Source organism: Erythrolamprus reginae, assembly GCF_031021105.1.
Source record: "Erythrolamprus reginae isolate rEryReg1 chromosome 13 unlocalized genomic scaffold, rEryReg1.hap1 SUPER_13_unloc_9, whole genome shotgun sequence".
NCBI classification, from domain to species: domain Eukaryota; kingdom Metazoa; phylum Chordata; class Lepidosauria; order Squamata; family Dipsadidae; genus Erythrolamprus; species Erythrolamprus reginae.
In genome coordinates, this window is record NW_027248453.1 from 311,767 (window position 1) to 329,651 (window position 17,885).

The window sequence follows — 17,885 nt, forward strand, 5'->3', positions numbered from 1 at the left end:
CCGCAGATACCCTGGCCCGATGCCATTTGTGCATCATTTAAAATTACGAAACAAAAAATAAAGGAATTATAATTCTCTGCCCCCCTACCCATCCCTTCTTGAGAATTCTAGAACAACTTGCCACCAGTCACCGCGGGACAATTCAACACTCTATTTATTGTTTTGTTCAGTTACTTTTATTATTGGTGAGCGGGTTTTTGTCGAAATTCTTGTAACTCTTTTTTTTCTGTGTTGACTGTTCTTTGTCGTTTAATGACACCCTTCTTCTGGATTGACTATTTTTATGGTTATCGGTTGTGCTTCCATCGAAATTGATTCAACTTTGTATTTGTTGAATTGCCCTGTGGCGAGTTGTCCTTGTTTTGCCCCAGCGATGGACCAGAAAAGAAGGTAGCACACACGCAATTTGTTCAAACCTATGTTTACTCAATTAACGGCTACTAATGATCTTGCTTAGTAGTCAACAACACACACAAACACAAGTTAAAACAGTCTTCTCCAGTGGTGGGTTACTACTGGTGCAGTCCAGAACCCACTGATGACGGAATTGAACAAAATGCCTCGAAGCAATTCACAGGACAAAAGCCAAAACAGATAAGTTGAGCAGACCATTTCGGACCACGGAGGCACCTGAACGAACAAACATTTCCTGCAGTGTTTTTGCTGCCGCCGTCCCTTAAGTAGGCTAGGGGAATGACCAGTTAGTCTCAAGCCTTACTCCCGAGGAGACCTCCTCCTGAGTAGCCATTCCTGCCTTTGAGCAGCTCTGCGTGCCTGTGCATTGAGAATAACCTCCTCTTCTTCCTTATCACTGATGTGCAGTGCTGGAGGTTCCAAAGGCCCTGGTTGAAACTCTGCCTCTGGCACAGAGTCCATGCCAGCCTCCTCAATGTCCGACACCAGGTCCACTGACTCCTCACCACATCGACCTCTTCTTGAGAGGGATCCGCTACCAACTACAAAGGCTTCTGGTTGCCATTGCAAGTTGTCCCATCCTCCTCCCCGAGTCAAAAGGACAAGCTGCTGGTCGGTTGCAAGTCCAGGAGTGAAAGTTGGTGGTGACCCTGGAATGACCCATGACTTGTCTTCTGCGTGTGTGTGGGTCTTCTGCAGGCTGCCTTCGGAAGACGGGGGTCCGGCATTCCTCCAGCTCCGACAGGGTGGGACGGCATCTCTGGCTAGCTTGGCAGAAGGTGTGTGATTTTAAACAAGGTCTCACAGGCCAGAGTATTTATTGATTTATCAATTCAATTTCTATGCCGCCCTACTCGAGGCGACGCAGGGCGGCAATGGACAGGGGGGGTTTGCACTGTTTCATAGATGGTCTTGATGCTGGGGTCTTCGCTCTGCCAAGGAGAAGAGAAGGAAGCGGTTATTTGGAGAACGGGGGTCTACCAGGAAAAACGAGGGATTATGAAGGCGAGGATGTGCAGGAATACAGCATAACAGGGACCGTGCAGGTCTTCTACATGGGGCTGTCTTCGAAAAGTGTTCGGAAACTTCAGATTGTGCAGAATGCGGCCGCGGTGAGCTATCATGGGCCTCCCTAGGTACGCTCATGTCTCGTCAACACTCCATGGTCACAATTCAAAGTGTTGGTAATGACCTATAAAGCCCTACATGGCATCAGACCAGAATATCTCCAGGACCGCCTTCTGCCGCACGAATCCCAGCGGCCGGTTAGGTCCCACAGAGTGGGCCTTCTCTGGGTCCCATCAACAAAACAATGTTGTCTGGTGGGACCTTGGGGAAGAGCCTTCTCTGGTGGGACCTTGGGGAAGAGCCTTCTCTGTGGCGGCCCCGGCCCTCTGGAACCAACTCCCCCCTGAGATTCGAATTGCCCCCACCCTCCTTGCCTTCCGTAAGATGTTGAAAGCCCATCTATACCGCCAAGCCTGGGGGGATTGATTTTCCCCCCTTACCTTTCCTGACTCAACATATGAGATCGGTAGGATTGTTTAGAATTGCTATTTTTAAAAAAATAATAATGGGTTTTTTAATATAGTCAATACTGGATTTGTGTTTTATTGTATCTATTGTCGAAACAGGTTTGAAGGGACTTTAGAGGTCTTCTAGCCCAGGGGTAGGCAAAGTTGGCTCTTCTATAGCTTGTGGGCTTCAACTCCCAGAATTCCTGAGCCAACCATGTTAGTTCAGGAATTCAGGGAGTTGCACATGTCCATGGAACGGTTGACCAGTGGAACAGCTTGCCTCCAGAAGTTTGTGAAGGCCCCTACACTTTTTAAGCAGATGTTGGATCACCATCTGTCTGAAGTAGGGTTTCCTGCCTAAGCAGGGGGTTGGACTAGAAGACCTCCAAGGTCCCTTCCAACTCTGTTGTTGTTGTTATTATTATTATTATTATTATTATTATTATTATTATTATTATTGTATACATTGTGCTACTAGCTATAGTAGGATGCGTGAATTGAGCTCAATGGATTGAATGGATCCCAGGAACTAGGTTCCCTGGGGGTGAAATGTATCATACTGGGACATTGAGGCGTCAAAAGCTACGTGCCTCCGGAGGCTTGGTGATCTCCGAATAGACGGTCCTCTCTTCCTGGTTTTGGTGGCCCCGTCGTCCTTTCCGGACCTTCTCATCGTCCGTTTGTAAAGGATTCTGCAAAAGAGGAAGAGGTCAGCCCAACGTTTCTCAACCATTTCTTTTTAAAAAAAAATAGACTTTATTAATTTATTAAGAATGGGGATAGAAAAAGAAAGATAGGAGGGGTATGGAGCAAGCAGTCTTTTTATACAGTAGCATATATATAGATTGTTGCATATTCATTTCAAACATTGACCTATAGATAATTATTTCATGTTCAATATTCATATTTACATCGCCTTATATCCATAAAATATAGTAGTTTAAGAATAAAGTAGTGCTTTGCTATAGGCATGGATAGATCGGTATTATAGTAAAGATTTTAGATGAGATAAGAAAATAAAGGGGTGGGTAGTACCTGCAGGCTAGCAGGAATGTGCATTGTGACAACTTAGTTTGGTTAGCTTTATTAATTTTGTGGACAAAAGATATTTGTGAGTTATGTTACTTCAGCTTCAACCACAACAACACAAGAGCACACGACAGATTTAAACTTCATATTCACCGCTCCAAACTTGACTGTAAAAAAATATGACTTCAGTCACCGAGTTGTCGAAGCGTGGAACTCATTACTGGACTCCGTAGTGTCCTCCCCAAACCCCCAACACTTGACCCTTAGATTATCTACGGTTGACCTCTCCAGATTCCTAAGAGGTCAGTAAGGAGCGAGTACAAGTGCACTAGACTAGAGTGCCTTCCGTCCCCTGTCCTATTGCTCTCCTATATCTCCTATCCCTTTCTTCTATTCCTCTATCTCTTCTTCTATTCTTTCATTGATATGTTCTATTCCTCTATCTTCTTTTCTATTATTTCTTAGATATATTTTACTATGAGTCTCTCCTCTGTAACCTTCATCATGTATTTTACTATGTGTATATAGATATATACCCATTAAAACCCTCATTGTGTATTGGACAAAATCAATCAATCAATCAATACATAATTAAAACTCCAAAGAAAGTCTAGAGAGCCTTCCGTCCCCTGTCCTATTGCTCTCCTATATCTCCTATCCCTTTCTTCTATTCCTCTATCTCTTCTTCTATTCTTTCATTGATACGTTCTATTCCTCTATCTTCTCTTCTATTATTTCTTAGATATATTTTACTATGAGTATCTCCTCTGTAACCTTCATCATGTATTTTACTATGTGTATACCCACTAAAACCCTCATTGTGCATTGGACAAAATAAATAAATAAAATAAATAAATATCTCCTATACCTTCCTTCTATTCCTCTCTCTCTTCTTCTATTCTTTCATTGATATGTTCTATTCCTATATCTTCTTTTTTATTATTTCTTAGATATATTTTACTAAGAGTATCTCCTCTATAACCTTCATCGTGTATTTTATTATGTGTATATAGATATATACCCACTAAAACCCTCATTGTGTATTGGACAAAATAAATAAAAATAAAATAAAATTAAATACTGTTCCCCCTGAGCTACCATGCTCACATCCTTTTCGAAAAATATAAAATTTGCATGGTGTGTTTTTAGCACACCTGCAGGAAATTGGACTCTTAAGATTTGCACACTCCTTTCCAAAACCGGAAAAAATATGATTTCAACCATCGAGTTATCGAAGCGTGGAACTCATTACCGGACTCCATTGTGTCAACCCCTAACCCCCAACATTTCTCCTTTAGACTCTCCACGATTGACCTCTCCAGGTTCCTAAGAGGTCAGTAAGAGCCATCCATAAGTGCACTAGTGTGCCTTCTGTCCCCTATCCAATTGTCTTTCCTTTCTCTCATATATCATATATATATATTTTCTTCCTTTCATATATCTTCTCCTCTATTTTTACATATTATCTTTATATATATATATTACTTCATGTCTATTCTCTTCCATATGTATTGTATATTAGACAAATGAATAAATAAATAAATAAAATAAGATCCTATGCTGCAACGTTCTACCGGTCAACGACGACTTCAGCTTCAACCGCAACAACACAAGAGCACGCAACAGATTCAAACTTAATACGAACCGCTACAAACTTGACTGTAAAAAAATATGATTTCAACAATCGAGTTGTCGAAGCGTGGAACTCATTGCCGGACTCAATTGTGTCAACCCCTGACCCCCAACATTTCTCCCTTAGACTCTCCACGATTGACCTCTCCAGGTTCCTAAGGGGTCAGTAAGGGGCGTCCATAAGTGCACTGGTGTGCCTTTCGTCCCCTGTCCAGTTGTCTCTCCTTTCTCTCACTTATCATATATATTTTCTTCCTTTCATATATCCTCTCCTCTAAGTTCACTTTCACCCTTATATATTTTATTTATTTATTCATTTGTCCAATACATAAATGCATAGGAAGAAAATAGACATGTGATAATAGAAAAGAGGGTGAAAGTGGACTTTCTAGACAAATCTATATTTTCTTTTATGTCCACTGAGAACATCTGCACCCAAGACAAATTCCTTGTGTGTCCAGTCACACTTGGCCAATAAAGAATTCTATTCTATTCTATTCTATTCTATTCTATTCTATACAAATGTATCATTTTCTTTTATGTCCACTGAGAGCATCTGCACCAAAGACAAATTCCTTGTGTGTCCAGTCACACTTGGCCAATAAAGAATTCTATTCTATTCTATTCTATTCTATTCTAGATGTCAAGGTCCTCTTTGAACCCAATGGACGGATTTTTTAGAATTTTTTCTTTTTTTTATTAACTTAATCTTACGTTTATTAGAATGTAGAAAACAAAATTCTTCTTTTCATCTAGATTAATATGTCGATGTAATGAATTAAGAATATATTCTTTTTCTGTATCAAAAATTAACTTCTAAGAAGAGAGGGGTAATTGCAACCCCCTACTACATGTTTAAATGTTTGTCTTTTTTATGAAAAAATCAATAAAGTTTATTTAAAAAAAAATATGAACACAATGGACGAAAAATCACTGCCAGACCCATATGGCTGGGATTCCAAGACCCATGTTCAAAAAGGCTGCTATGAAAAGAAAGGAGTGGAAGTCCACCTCTCCTCCGTTACGCCCATCCACCCCACCACGATGGGAAGTCAGCGCGTGTTACGGGTCCCCGTCAATTAGGAATGTACATCTGATAGGAGTATCCCCAATGGCCTTCTCGGTGTTGGCCCCTTGTCTAGGGAACCACCCTCCTCCTATAGCTACAGTTCGCCCTGTTTCTTTTCAGAAAGGCCCTAAAAACACAGCGTGGTTGGTGCGTCTCCTGGGGGACCCTGAATGGAGATGGAGCTGTTACGTTGTGGTTTTTAACGTTGTTCATATCTTTCAATGTAAATTTGACACCTAAGCAAAGAATAAATATTTCTCACCGGCTTGGGATGCTGCACCGCGGAGTAAATGGTGTGGGGCGTTTCCTGGTTGGTCTTTCCCGCTCTCCTCGCCGGTGGATTGGTCTGTCTCCTGGTTTCCTAGGAGTTTTTTTTTTAAAAAAGAGAGAGAAAGTTAAGGATTTATACGCTGCTCACTCCAAGTCAATCAAACGTCTTTGAAATCAAACCGTCCACTTAGGAAACAACACTGGTGGACCGTCAATTTCACCTGCTGTCGGGCACGTTCAACTTTGGACACAACAAAAGTATTCAAGGAGAATATTTCATTCATTGAGGTCTAGGATGTGTCATTTGACACTGATTGACAGTCAATTTCACCTGCTGTCGGACACATTCAACTTTGGACAGAACAAAGGTGAATATTTCATTCATTGAGGTCTAGGATGTGTCATTTGACACTGATTGACAGTCAATTTCACCTGCTGTCGGACACATTCAACTTTGGACAGAACAAAAGTATTCAAGGAGAATATTTCATTCATTGAGGTCTAGGATGTGTTATTTGACATTGATTGACAGTCAATTTCACCTGCTGTCGGACACATTCAACTTTGGACACAACAAAAGTGAATATTTCATTCATTCAGATCTAGGATGTGTCACTTGACACTGATTGACAGTCAATTTCACCTGCTGTCGGACACATTCAACTTTGGACAGAACAAAAGTATTCAAGGAGAATATTCCATTCATTCAGATCTAGGATGTGTCACTTGACACTGATTGACAGTCAATTTCACCTGCTGTCGTACACATTCAACTTTGTACAGAACAAATGTTTTCAAGGAGAATATTTCATTCATTCAGATCTCGGACGGGTTCTTGGAGGGTTCCCGTTATATTTTGGAGCAGTGTATATAAGTAGTGGTTATGTAAATAAAATGGAATAAATCTATTTACTGTTTATCGAACCGCCCTGAGTCCCAGCATATAACTCAAATGATCAAAACATTTAAATATGCTCAAGGGTTCAATAAGGTCCAGGAGGGTTTAAGTGTTTTCAATAGGAAAGTGAACCCAAGAACAAGGGGACACAATCTGAGGGTCAGTTGGGGGAAAGATCAGAAGCCACGTGAGAAAATATGATTTGACTGAAAGAACAGTAGAGGCTTGGAACAAACAAGCATCTGAATTGAGGATGAATTTGTACTGCTCAAAAAAATAAAGGAAACACTTCAATGACTCTAAAGTCTGCGGAGAGGGGCGGCATACAAATCTAAATAATAAATAAAATAAATAAATAAATAAAGTGTGCAATAGGGTTGATATTCCTGGAGGGGTCTGTAATATGGCAAAGTATTTAGCTTTACTAGATAAGTGGTCAAAGCAATGGAAACTGCAGTTGAATGTTTCCAAATGTCAAATAATGGAGAAAAGGAATCCTCAATCTGAGTATTGTATTGGCAGTTCTGGGTTAGCAAAAACTTCAGAAGGATTTAGGGGTAGTGATTTCTGACAGTCTCCAAATGGGTGAACAGTGTGGTCAGGCGGTAGGGAAAGCAAGTAGGATGCTTGGCTGCATAGCTAGAGGTATCACAAGCAGGAAGAGGGAGATTGGGATCCCCTTATATAGAGCGCTGGTGAGACCACATTTGGAACAACACTGTGTCCAGTTCTGGAGACCTCACCTACAAAAAGATATTGACAAAATTGAACGGGTCCAAAGACGGGCTACAAAAAGGGTGGAAGGTCTTAAGCATAAAACGTATCAGGAAAGACTTCATGAACTCAATCTGTATAGTCTGGAGGACAGAAGGGAAAGGGGGGACATGATCGAAACATTTAAATATGTTAAAGGGTTAAATAAGGTCCAGGAGGGTTTAAGTGTTTTTCATAGGAAAGTGAACCCAAGAACAAGGGGACACAATCTGAAGTGAGTTGGGGGGAAAGATCAAAAGCAACGTGAGAAAATATGATTTGACTGAAAGAGTAGTAGATGCTTGGAACAAACTCCCAGCAGACGTGGTTGGTCAATCCACAGTCACTGAATTTAAACCTGCCTGGGATAAACATAGATCCATCCTAAGATGAAATACAGGAAATAGTATAAGGGCAGACGAGATGGACCATGAGGTCTTTTTCTGCCGTCAGCCTTCTATGTTTCTAACATGAGAAAATATTATTTCACTGAAAGAGTAGTAGATGCTTGGAACAAACTTCCATGCCTGGGATAAACACAGATCCATCCTAAGATAAAAATACAGGAAATAGTATAAGGGCAGGATGAGATGGACCATGAGGTCTTTTTCTGCCGTCAGTCTTCTAGGTTTCTATGTTTCAACAACCACAATATTTATTTATTTATTGGATTTGTATGCCGCCCCTCTCCGGAGACTCCAAGTCAATCAAACTTCTGTGAAATCAAACTGTCCACTACTACAGAGCCAGGTAGTAAGTTCCAGGCATTAACAGCACTGCTAAAAAAATAAATAAATAAAGGGAACACTTCAACAACACAATATAACTCCAAGTCAATGAAACTTCTGTGAAATCCAACTGTCCACTTGGAAAGCGACAGTGATTGGCCGTCAATTTCACCGGCTGTCGTGCATAGAAACATAGAAGACTGACAGCAGAAAAAGACCTCATGGTCCATCTAGTCTGCCCTTATACTGTTTCATGTATTTTATCTTACGATGGATCTATGTTTATCCCAGGCATGTTTAAATTCAGTTCCTGTGGATTGACCAACCACGTCTGCTGGAAGTTTGTTCCAAGGATCTACTACTCTTTCAGTCAAATAATATTTTCTCATGTCGCCTTTGATCATTCCCCCAACTAACACATTCAACTTTGTACAGAACAAAATATTCAAGGAGAATATTTCATTCATTCAGATCCAGGATGTGTCATTTATTTATTTATTTTTGAGCAGTATAATGATCTGTCAGGTTTTCAGCAATTCTGAACAAAAATGGGGGTAGATGCTATGGGGAGAGACGGTCACTTGTTTCTTCGGACTCTGGTTACAGTGAATATGTCGACGTCATTCAGCCCAAGGTCCCTCTGTATACAAGGTAAATCATTTTATTGTGATAGCTTACTTTTTGCTTAAGTGTTTACCTTTTTGTTTAATTGACTTTTAAACTTTTTGTTCATTTTTTAAAATTTTATTTTATCTTACCTTGTTTTTCTTTCATTTTCGCTTTCACTTTTTAATTTTTTTAACCTTATTAAACTTTATTTTACTTTACCTTAAAAGCCGCACAAAATGCTATTATCTTCACCTCGAGGCTCGACTACTGTAATGCTCTCTACATGGGGCTACATTTGAAGAGTGTTCGGAAACTTCAGATCGTGCAGAATGCAGCTGCGAGAGCAATCATGGGCTTCCCCAAATATGCCCATGTCACACCAACACTATGTGTATCTCCTCTATAACCTTCATCATGTATTTTACTATGTGTATACCCGCTAAAACCCTCATTGTGCATTGGACAAAATAAATAAATAAAATAAATATCTCCTCTACCTTCCTTCTATTCCTCTATCTCTTCTTCTATTCTTTAATTGATATGTTCTATTCCTTTATCTTCTCTTCTCTTCTTTCTTAGATATATTTTACTATGAGTCTCTCCTCTATAACCTTCATCGTGTATTTTACCATGTGTATATAGACATATACCCACTAAATCCCTCATTGTGTATTGGACAAAATAAATAAATAAATAATATATTTCAACGCTGGACCGGTAAGCAGCTTTACTTCAAATTTAATTCGAACTCGACTGTCCTTCCAGAAAATTTAAAACAAAGAAACTGTGAGTAATTTTAGCGAGATTCGTTTTTAATTGTATATTTGCGGTAAGATCAATATCTGACACCTTTTTTTTCTCTTAAAGAAGTGTCATTTCCTACCAAATTATTTGAAGTTTAGCACTTATTTCTTTCCTTTGAAGGAAAATTTACCGTAGAATATGCGTCATAAAATTGAACACGGTTCAAACTTTTTAAAAAACCCAACGCATAGCAAGTGGGTGTTATCGTCACCTCAATTCTGATTCCCCCCAAACCATTTCTGGCCTTTTGATCTAAGGAGCTTTGTGCAAAATAAAATCCTGCTTTGAGAAGACCTCAAATCAACACAAGAAAGAAAAATCCAAGGCACGGACAATATGAGCTCAAACTGCCCCAGGAGCTGCTGATCCAGTTCTACAGAGGAACCACTGAGTCTGTCATCTGCACCTCTATAAGTGTCGGGTTCGGTTCTGCAACCCAACAAGACCGACATGGACTTCAGAGGAGAATCAGAACTGCAGAACAAAACAATGGCTTCCAACCTGCCTTCCATTGAGGACCTGTAGACTGAGTCAAAAAGAGGGCGCTGAAAATATTGACTGACCCCTGGCATCCTGGACACAAATTGTTTCAACTCCCATGCTCAAAATGACGCTACACCAAGACAACTGGACACAAGAGCAGTTTTTCCCCCTGAATGCCATAGAAAATAGAATAGAATGGAAAACAGAATTGAATAGAAAATAGAATAGAATAGAATAGAATTCTTTATTGGCCAAGTGTGATTGGACACACAAGGAATTTGTCTTTGGTGCAGATGCTCTCAGGGGACATAAAATAAAATATACATTTGTCTAGAATAGAATAGAGTAGAATAGAATAGAATAGAATTCTTTATTGGCCAAGTGTGACTGGACACACAAGGAATTTGTCTTTGGTGCAGATGCTCTCAATGGACATAAAAGAAAAATATACATTTTTATGAAGTACAACACAACAATTGTCGTAGGGTTCGAATAAGCAATCAGGAAACAATCAAATATTAATATAAATTGTAAGGACACAAGCAACAAGTTACAGTCTTACAGACATAAGTGGGAAGAGATGGATGATAGGGACGATGAGAAGACTAATAGTAATAGTCACATAGCGTTAGTGAATAGTTTGAGGAAATTATTTATTTTAGCAGAGTGATGGCATTCGGGAAAAAAACCCTGTCCTTGTGTCTAGTTATCTTGGTGTGCAGTGCTCTATAATATCATTGTTATATTTTTTAAAAATGATATTAAAAAAACCTATCATTTTGAGGCTAGGAGTTGAAACAGCTTATGTCCAGGATGCTAGGGGTCGGTCAATATTTTCTCTGCCCTCTTTTTGACTCAGTCTACCGGTCCTCAATGGAAGGCAGGTTGGCAGCCATTGTTCTTTCTGCATTTCTAATTTTTCACATTCTTGGGGACTTACCTTCGGCTGGTTCCTTATTAAGGTGGAATCGCTCCTAGCTGGATTTTCAATTTCTGCAAAGAAAAATTCGGACCGTTATCCAGAGGGACCGTGGTGGAACTCGAGGTCTGTTTGGACGGACAACTGCCGATTCTTTTCGAAGCGAGAAATAAAATTAAGCAGTCTTTTCCCTCTGGCCTGGGCTTTTATTTCTCTAAAGAGTTCCTCTCCCAAACGCTGCCGACGTTAATTATCGTGTTGATTATTCACTGAAGCAGGCAATTAATTTAATTAAAGGGCTCGGTTTAAACGTCAAAGACAGAAGCGGAGGCAGGGTGCGTTTAATAAGCGTTAATTATTGTGTGCAAACTTCATTAAGTCAGTCAGTTAGTCGTGCAAGTTGAATCAAGGAGATTTTGTTTTTATTATTTCACGTTAGCACAAAGGAAACAAGCCGCCCCCAAAAAGACATTTACAACAAGGGTAAAAATACTCCATTTAGTCACAAAGAACGAAACCCCGGTTTGTACAAAACGACACAGCCAAACAAAACAATCCACACAGTTACAAATTCTGCCCGATTCTGTGGATCGCAAATAAAACTAAACATTTCCCCTGCACATGTGGTTGACCAAGTCTTGCCAAGCGATCAGCAGAAAACCCAACACATTATTTTAAACCCAAAAGTGTTTCTCACATTTACACACGTAAACATGTTCCAGCGATAAATGGAGCGGTAGCTTTCCGTTCAAACCGAAAATGCTTTACAACGCCCCCAAAATGCAATTTTCCCCCCCTGTCTTTTTGACAGTACAGTGTCCCCTCGATTTCCGCGGTGATGCGTTCCGAGACCACCCGCGAAAGTCGAATTTTCGCGAAGTAGAGATGCGGAAGTAAATACACCATTTTTGGCTATGGACAGCATCACAAACCATCCCGTAACACCTTAAACCCCTAAATTACCATTTCCCCTTCCCTTAACAACCATTGACTCACCATTATTACTGGGACTCACCATTGAATAAGACACTTAGTGATCCCGATATTTATAAAGATAATTATTTATTAACAATTATTATTATTATTTATTTGGAAAAAATATTAGTTCGGTGATGATGTATGACATGATCAGGCGGGAAAAACCCGTGGTATAGGGGAAAAAACCGCGAAGTATTTTTTAATTAATATTTTTTGAAAAACCGTGGTGTAGGCTATTCGCGAAGTTCGAACCCGCGAAAATTGAGGGAACACTGTAAATATATTTTCTAAGAGACTGTTTTCTCCTCCGTTCCATCAAGGCTAGCTATTTATTTATTTATTTATTTATTTATTTATTTATTTATTTATTTATTTATTTATTTATTTATTTATTTATTTATTTATTTATTTATTTATTTATTTATTTATTTATTTATCTATCTATCAACTATCTATCTCTATCTATCTATCTATCTATCTATCTATCTATCTATCTATCTATCTATCTATCTATCTATCTATCTATCTATCTATCTATCTACTTACTTACTTACCTACCTACCTACCTCTATCTATCTATCTATCTATCTATCTACTTACTTACCTACCTACCTACCTCTATCTATCTATCTATCTATCTATCTATCTATCTATCTATCTATCTATCTATCTATCTATCTATCTATCTATCTATCTATCTATCTATCTATTTCTATCTATCTATCTGTCTGTCTGTCTGTCTGTCTGTCTGTCTACTTACTTACTTACCTACCTACCTACCTACCTACCTACCTACCTACCCACCTATCTACTTACTTACTTACCTACTTACCTACCTATCTACTTACCTACCTACCTACCTACCTACCTATCTATTTCTATCTATCTATTTCTATCTATCTATCTATCTATCTATCTATCTATCTATCTATCTATCTATCTATCTATCTATCATCTATCTATCTATCATCTATCTATCTACTTACTTACTTACTTACTTACTTACTTACTTACTTACTTACTTACTGATTTGATTTGATTTGATTTGATTTGTATGCTGCCCCTCTCTGGAGACTCGGGGCGGCTAACAGCAATAATAAAACAGCATATGATAATAATCCAATACTAAAAACAGTTAAAAACCCATGATTATATTATCTTTACTCCTCCAACTTAATTTCTACGTCTTTCGGGAGACCGGCCGTTCGCCTCCTCCTTCCCAGTGGCCACCCAGGTTGTGCTTGTGGGTGGTGCTTCCAGAGAAGACGTTGTGTGTCCCTCGGTCTGGATTCTTGTTTTCCCCAAAGCCCAAATTGCAAAAGCAAAATATGTACAAACTCTCTAGAAAAGCATTCGGACGGTGTGAGTTTTCATCAGAAGACCATGTGGCAGAATCAGAATAGAGTTGGAAGGGACCGTGGAGGTCTTTTATCCAAGCCCCCTGCTCAAAAACTGGAGACCCTCAACCGTTTTCAGACAAGGGACTGTCCAGCCTCTTCTTAAAAACCTCCAGGGATGGAACACCCACAACATCAACCCACAAAATGAAGTCACACTCAGAATACAGCAGTCCCTCTACTTACGAACTTCATTCGTTCTGTGACCAGGTTGTTAAGTAGAAACGTTTGTAAGAAGAAGCAATTTTTCCCCATAGGAATCAATGTAAAAGCAAATAAGGCATTTGATTGGGGAAACCACAGGGAGGGTGGAGGCCCTGCTTCCTCCCAGGAGATTCCTAAAGAGGCCCCACGGAGGCTTCTCCCTGCCTTTTCCAGCCTTGTTTCCTCCCAGGACATTCCTAGAGAGGCCCCACGGAGGCTTCTCCCTGCCTTTTCCACTCCCAGGACATTCCTAGAGAGGCCCCACGGAGACTTCTCCCTGCCTTTTCCACTCTGTTTCCTCCCAGGACATTCCTAGAGAGGCCCCATGGAGACTTCTCCCTGCCTTTTCCACTCCCAGGACATTCCTAGAGAGGCCCCACGGAGGCTTCTCCCTGCCTTTTCCACTCTGTTTCCTCCCAGGACATTCCTAGAGAGGCCCCATGGAGGCTTCTCCCTGCCTTTTCCACTCCCAGGACATTCCTAGAGAGGCCCCACGGAGACTTCTCCCTGCCTTTTCCACTCTGTTTCCTCCCAGGACATTCCTAGAGAGGCCCCATGGAGACTTCTCCCTGCCTTTTCCACTCCCAGGACATTCCTAGAGAGGCCCCACGGAGGCTTCTCCTTGCCTTTTCCAGCCCTGTTTCCTCCCAGGACATTCCTAGAGAGGCCCCACGGAGGCTTCTCTCTGCCTTTTCCGGCCCTGTTTCCTCCCAGGACATTCCTAGATAGGCCCCACGGAGACTTCTCCCCGCCTTTTCCGGCCCTGTTTCCTCCCAGGACATTCCTAGAGAGGCCCCACAGAGGCTTCTCCCTGCCTTTTCCGGTTACAGTTTCAGAGGCTGGGGGTTGTAAGTGGAAAATGGTTCTTGAGAAGAGGCAAAAAGAAGTCTTGAACATCCGGTTCTTATCTAGAAAAGTTCGTAGGTAGAGGCACCACTGTATTTGTCTTGGTTATTGAATCAAACAAGATGACATTGGATTGTATAGCATGCAGCGATATTATCTAATCAAATGACAGGCCAAGACACACACGTACACAAACCCATGCCAACATTTCACATGCCTTTGTTTCGCTAGTTTTTTATTTTGCCGTAAGGCATCTCCTTACATCAGGGATGTCAAAGTCAAGGAGTGCTTAGATCTGGCCTTTGGGGCCACCTTGGAAACAGCGGAGAACCGGCCGGCCGTATTTCTACCAGCAAAAACCGAATCATCGCAGCCGAAAGTAGAGCTCGCAAGGGCCACACATGACACTCCCAACTCCATTTTCACTGGCAGGAGGCTGTCGCAGCCAAAATGGAGCTCGGGAGCCTCAATGAGTGACGTTGAGCTGGCCACACCCACCCTGGCCACACCCATCCTGGCCCTCCAAGGTCAAATATTAAGATACTCATGAGCTAGGAGAGCCAGTGGTAACCAGGTCAGCCAATGAATAAGCATAGCAACTCAGTCAGTCAATAGGAGCTAACTACTTCCTGAATCTGTGCCGAGAAATTGATACTAAAAGCTTAAGGCTGGGCGTGGTGGACTCCTACGGGTATGGTCAGGTATGTAGTAGCAGTAGCAAAATTTTGGTCAGGTACACAGTACCAGTAGCAAAAATTTGATTTTTTTCCCTTTTTTTCTGGGCTCTGGGTCTGTTTTTCCTATCGCAGTAAATGAGGTTGAATGTGTATAGTTTTAGAAGAGCTGTGCTTGTGCGTGTGTGCACATACACTTCAATATAGTAGATACTCAGGGGTGGGCTACTGCCCAGATGTGGGGAATGCAGTGAGGTAGCAAAAATGGAGCTCCACGCCAGGCCCCCCAATTTGTCTAGTTGTTGTTGTTATTTCTTTGGGGGCAACCGGATGCTTGTCCCAAATTCCCAGTCCTGGTGAAAGGAGGGATGGAGGGAAGAAGGAAGGGTTTGAAGAAAGTCCCACGTGTCCCATTCAAGAACTTGTAGCATCACCTGCCAAATAATTGGGAGAGAGAAAAAACACCCAATTGTTTTTTTCGTTTTGCCTGCGATTAAAACTTTGTCATTAAAAGCTTGGACGATTATCCATGGTTCAACAGTGAAAGAACTCTGTATATTTGCACAGGGCTCGTTAATACCGTTGTGAGCCGCCCCGAGTCTACGGAGAGGGGCAGCATACAAATCTAATAAATTATTATTATTAATTATTATTAGTCCTTCCTTCTCCTCGCCAGAATAGACAGACCCAATTCCTGCAACCAGTCTTCACATGTTTGAATAATGAATACTCAACCGTTTTTATTATTATACCTTTGAAAAGTGTTCGGAAACTTCAGATCGTGCAGAATGCGGCCGCGAGAGCCATCGTGGGGCTTCCAAGATTCGCCCACGTTTCTGCAACACTCCGCGGCCTGCACTGGCTGCCGATCGGTTTCCGGTCACAATTCAAAGTGTTGGCCATGACCTTTAAAGCCCTACATGGCATTGGGCCAGAATACATCCGGCACCGCCTTCTACCGCACGAATCCCAGCGGCCGATAAGGTCCCACAGAGTCGGCCTTCTCCGGGTCCCGTCGATCAAACAATGTCGTTTGGCGGGCCCCAGGGGAAGAGCCTTCTCTGTGGCGGCCCTGGCCCTCTGGAATCAACTCCCCCTAGGGATTAGAACGGCCCCCACCCTCCTTGTCTTTCGCAAATTACTCAAGACCCACCTTTGTCGCCGGGCATGGGGGAGTTGGGATATTCCTTCCCCTAGGCCATTACAAGTTATGCATGGTATGTTTGTGTGTATGTTTGGTTTTTATAATAGGGGTTTTTAGTTGTTTTATTAAATTGGATTGTTACCTGTTGTTTTTTATCATTGTTGTTAGCCGCCCGAGTCTGCGGAGAGGGGCGGCATACAAATCCAATAAATAGTAATAATAATAATTATGATTAAATGCACAGGGATAGTATATGTGGCACCTTGCTCAACAGTAGTAACTGTGAGAGGGACCTTGGAGTCCTAGTGGACAACCATTTATATAGGAGCCGGCCGTGTCCAGCAGCTGCCCAAAAACGCCAACACAGTTCTAGGCTGCATCAACAGAGGGAGAGAATCGAGATCATGTGTAGTGTTAATACCACTTTGTAAGGGCTTAGTAAGGCCACACTTTCAATTTTGGTCACCACGATGCAAAAAAAAGAATGTTGAGACTCTGGAAAAGTGCAGAGAAGAGTGACAAAGATGATTTTAGGGGACTGGAGGCTCAAACCTAGGAAGAACGGTTGCAGGAACTGGGTTATGTCCAGTTTAATGAAAAGAAGGACCAGGGGAGACAGGATAGCAGCCTTCCAGTATCTCAGGGTTTGCCCCAAAGAAGAAGGAGTCAAGCTATTCTCCAAAGCACCTGAGGGTACGACAAGAAGCAACGGGTGGAAACTAAACAAGGAGAGAAGCAACTTAGAACTAAGAATAAATTTCCTGACGGTTGGAACAATTAACCAGTGGAACTCCTTGCCTCCAGAAGTTGTGAATGCCCCAACCCTGGAAGTTTTAAAGAAGATGTTGGATGACCCTTTGTCTGAAGTGGTGCAGGGTTTCCTGCCTAAGCAGGGGGTTGGGCTAAATGACCTCCAAGGTCCCTTCCAATGTTGCTACTCTATTCTTTTAGCCTCCAGTCCCCTAATCCTCTCTGCTGCTCTCCTCTGCATTCTTTCTGGGGTCCCACGTGGTCACTCTTCACATCATCAATGCTGCCAGGATGTTCTTACCACCCTCAAGGTGGGACCCCCCCCTGAAAATTAGCAATGTGTGTATCGCACTGGCAATGGATCTTCTAAACATCTCCTTGGAGAGGTGTTTGCATCAATTCTCGTGCCCTTTGCTACGGCGGTTCCATTGTTGTGGTCTTTTTGTGCGGGTGTGGCTGTGTAGCGAAGCTTCCTGTCTTTATGGGGCAGGTGTTTGTAGTTTGTGGGTGGGGGGGAGGGGACCTTACCTGACTGTGTGATAATACTCCGTCCTCGCTTGGCAGCTGTGGAAAGAAGAGAAACCAAGTGAAAAGCAGGAAGTGGGTGGTTGGAGAGTCACAACGGCTCTCTTGTTGCAGACAGTGTCGAGGGAATTATCGGTTTAGCAGAGTGATGGCGTTCAGGGGAAAAAACTGTTCTTGTGTCTAGTTGTCTTGGTGTGCAGGGCTCTGATGTTTTGAGGGTCGGAGTTGAAACAATTTATGTC

General features: G+C 41.7%; 1 protein-coding gene across 1 annotated transcript in view; it reads right to left on the reverse strand.

Moving 5' to 3' along the window:
• Nucleotides 1-153: 153 nt before the first annotated feature.
• Nucleotides 154-17,885, reverse strand: part of LOC139155207 (SLAM family member 9-like) — a gene marked incomplete at its 5' end in the record, with an annotated part of 34,399 nt that continues 16,667 nt past the window's right edge. Inside the window, 5 exon segments of the mRNA XM_070730295.1 lie at nucleotides 154-1,346; nucleotides 2,522-2,623; nucleotides 5,924-6,022; nucleotides 11,147-11,199; nucleotides 17,647-17,682. Of these exon segments, the coding sequence (XP_070586396.1) occupies nucleotides 1,248-1,346; nucleotides 2,522-2,623; nucleotides 5,924-6,022; nucleotides 11,147-11,199; nucleotides 17,647-17,682 (389 nt within the window).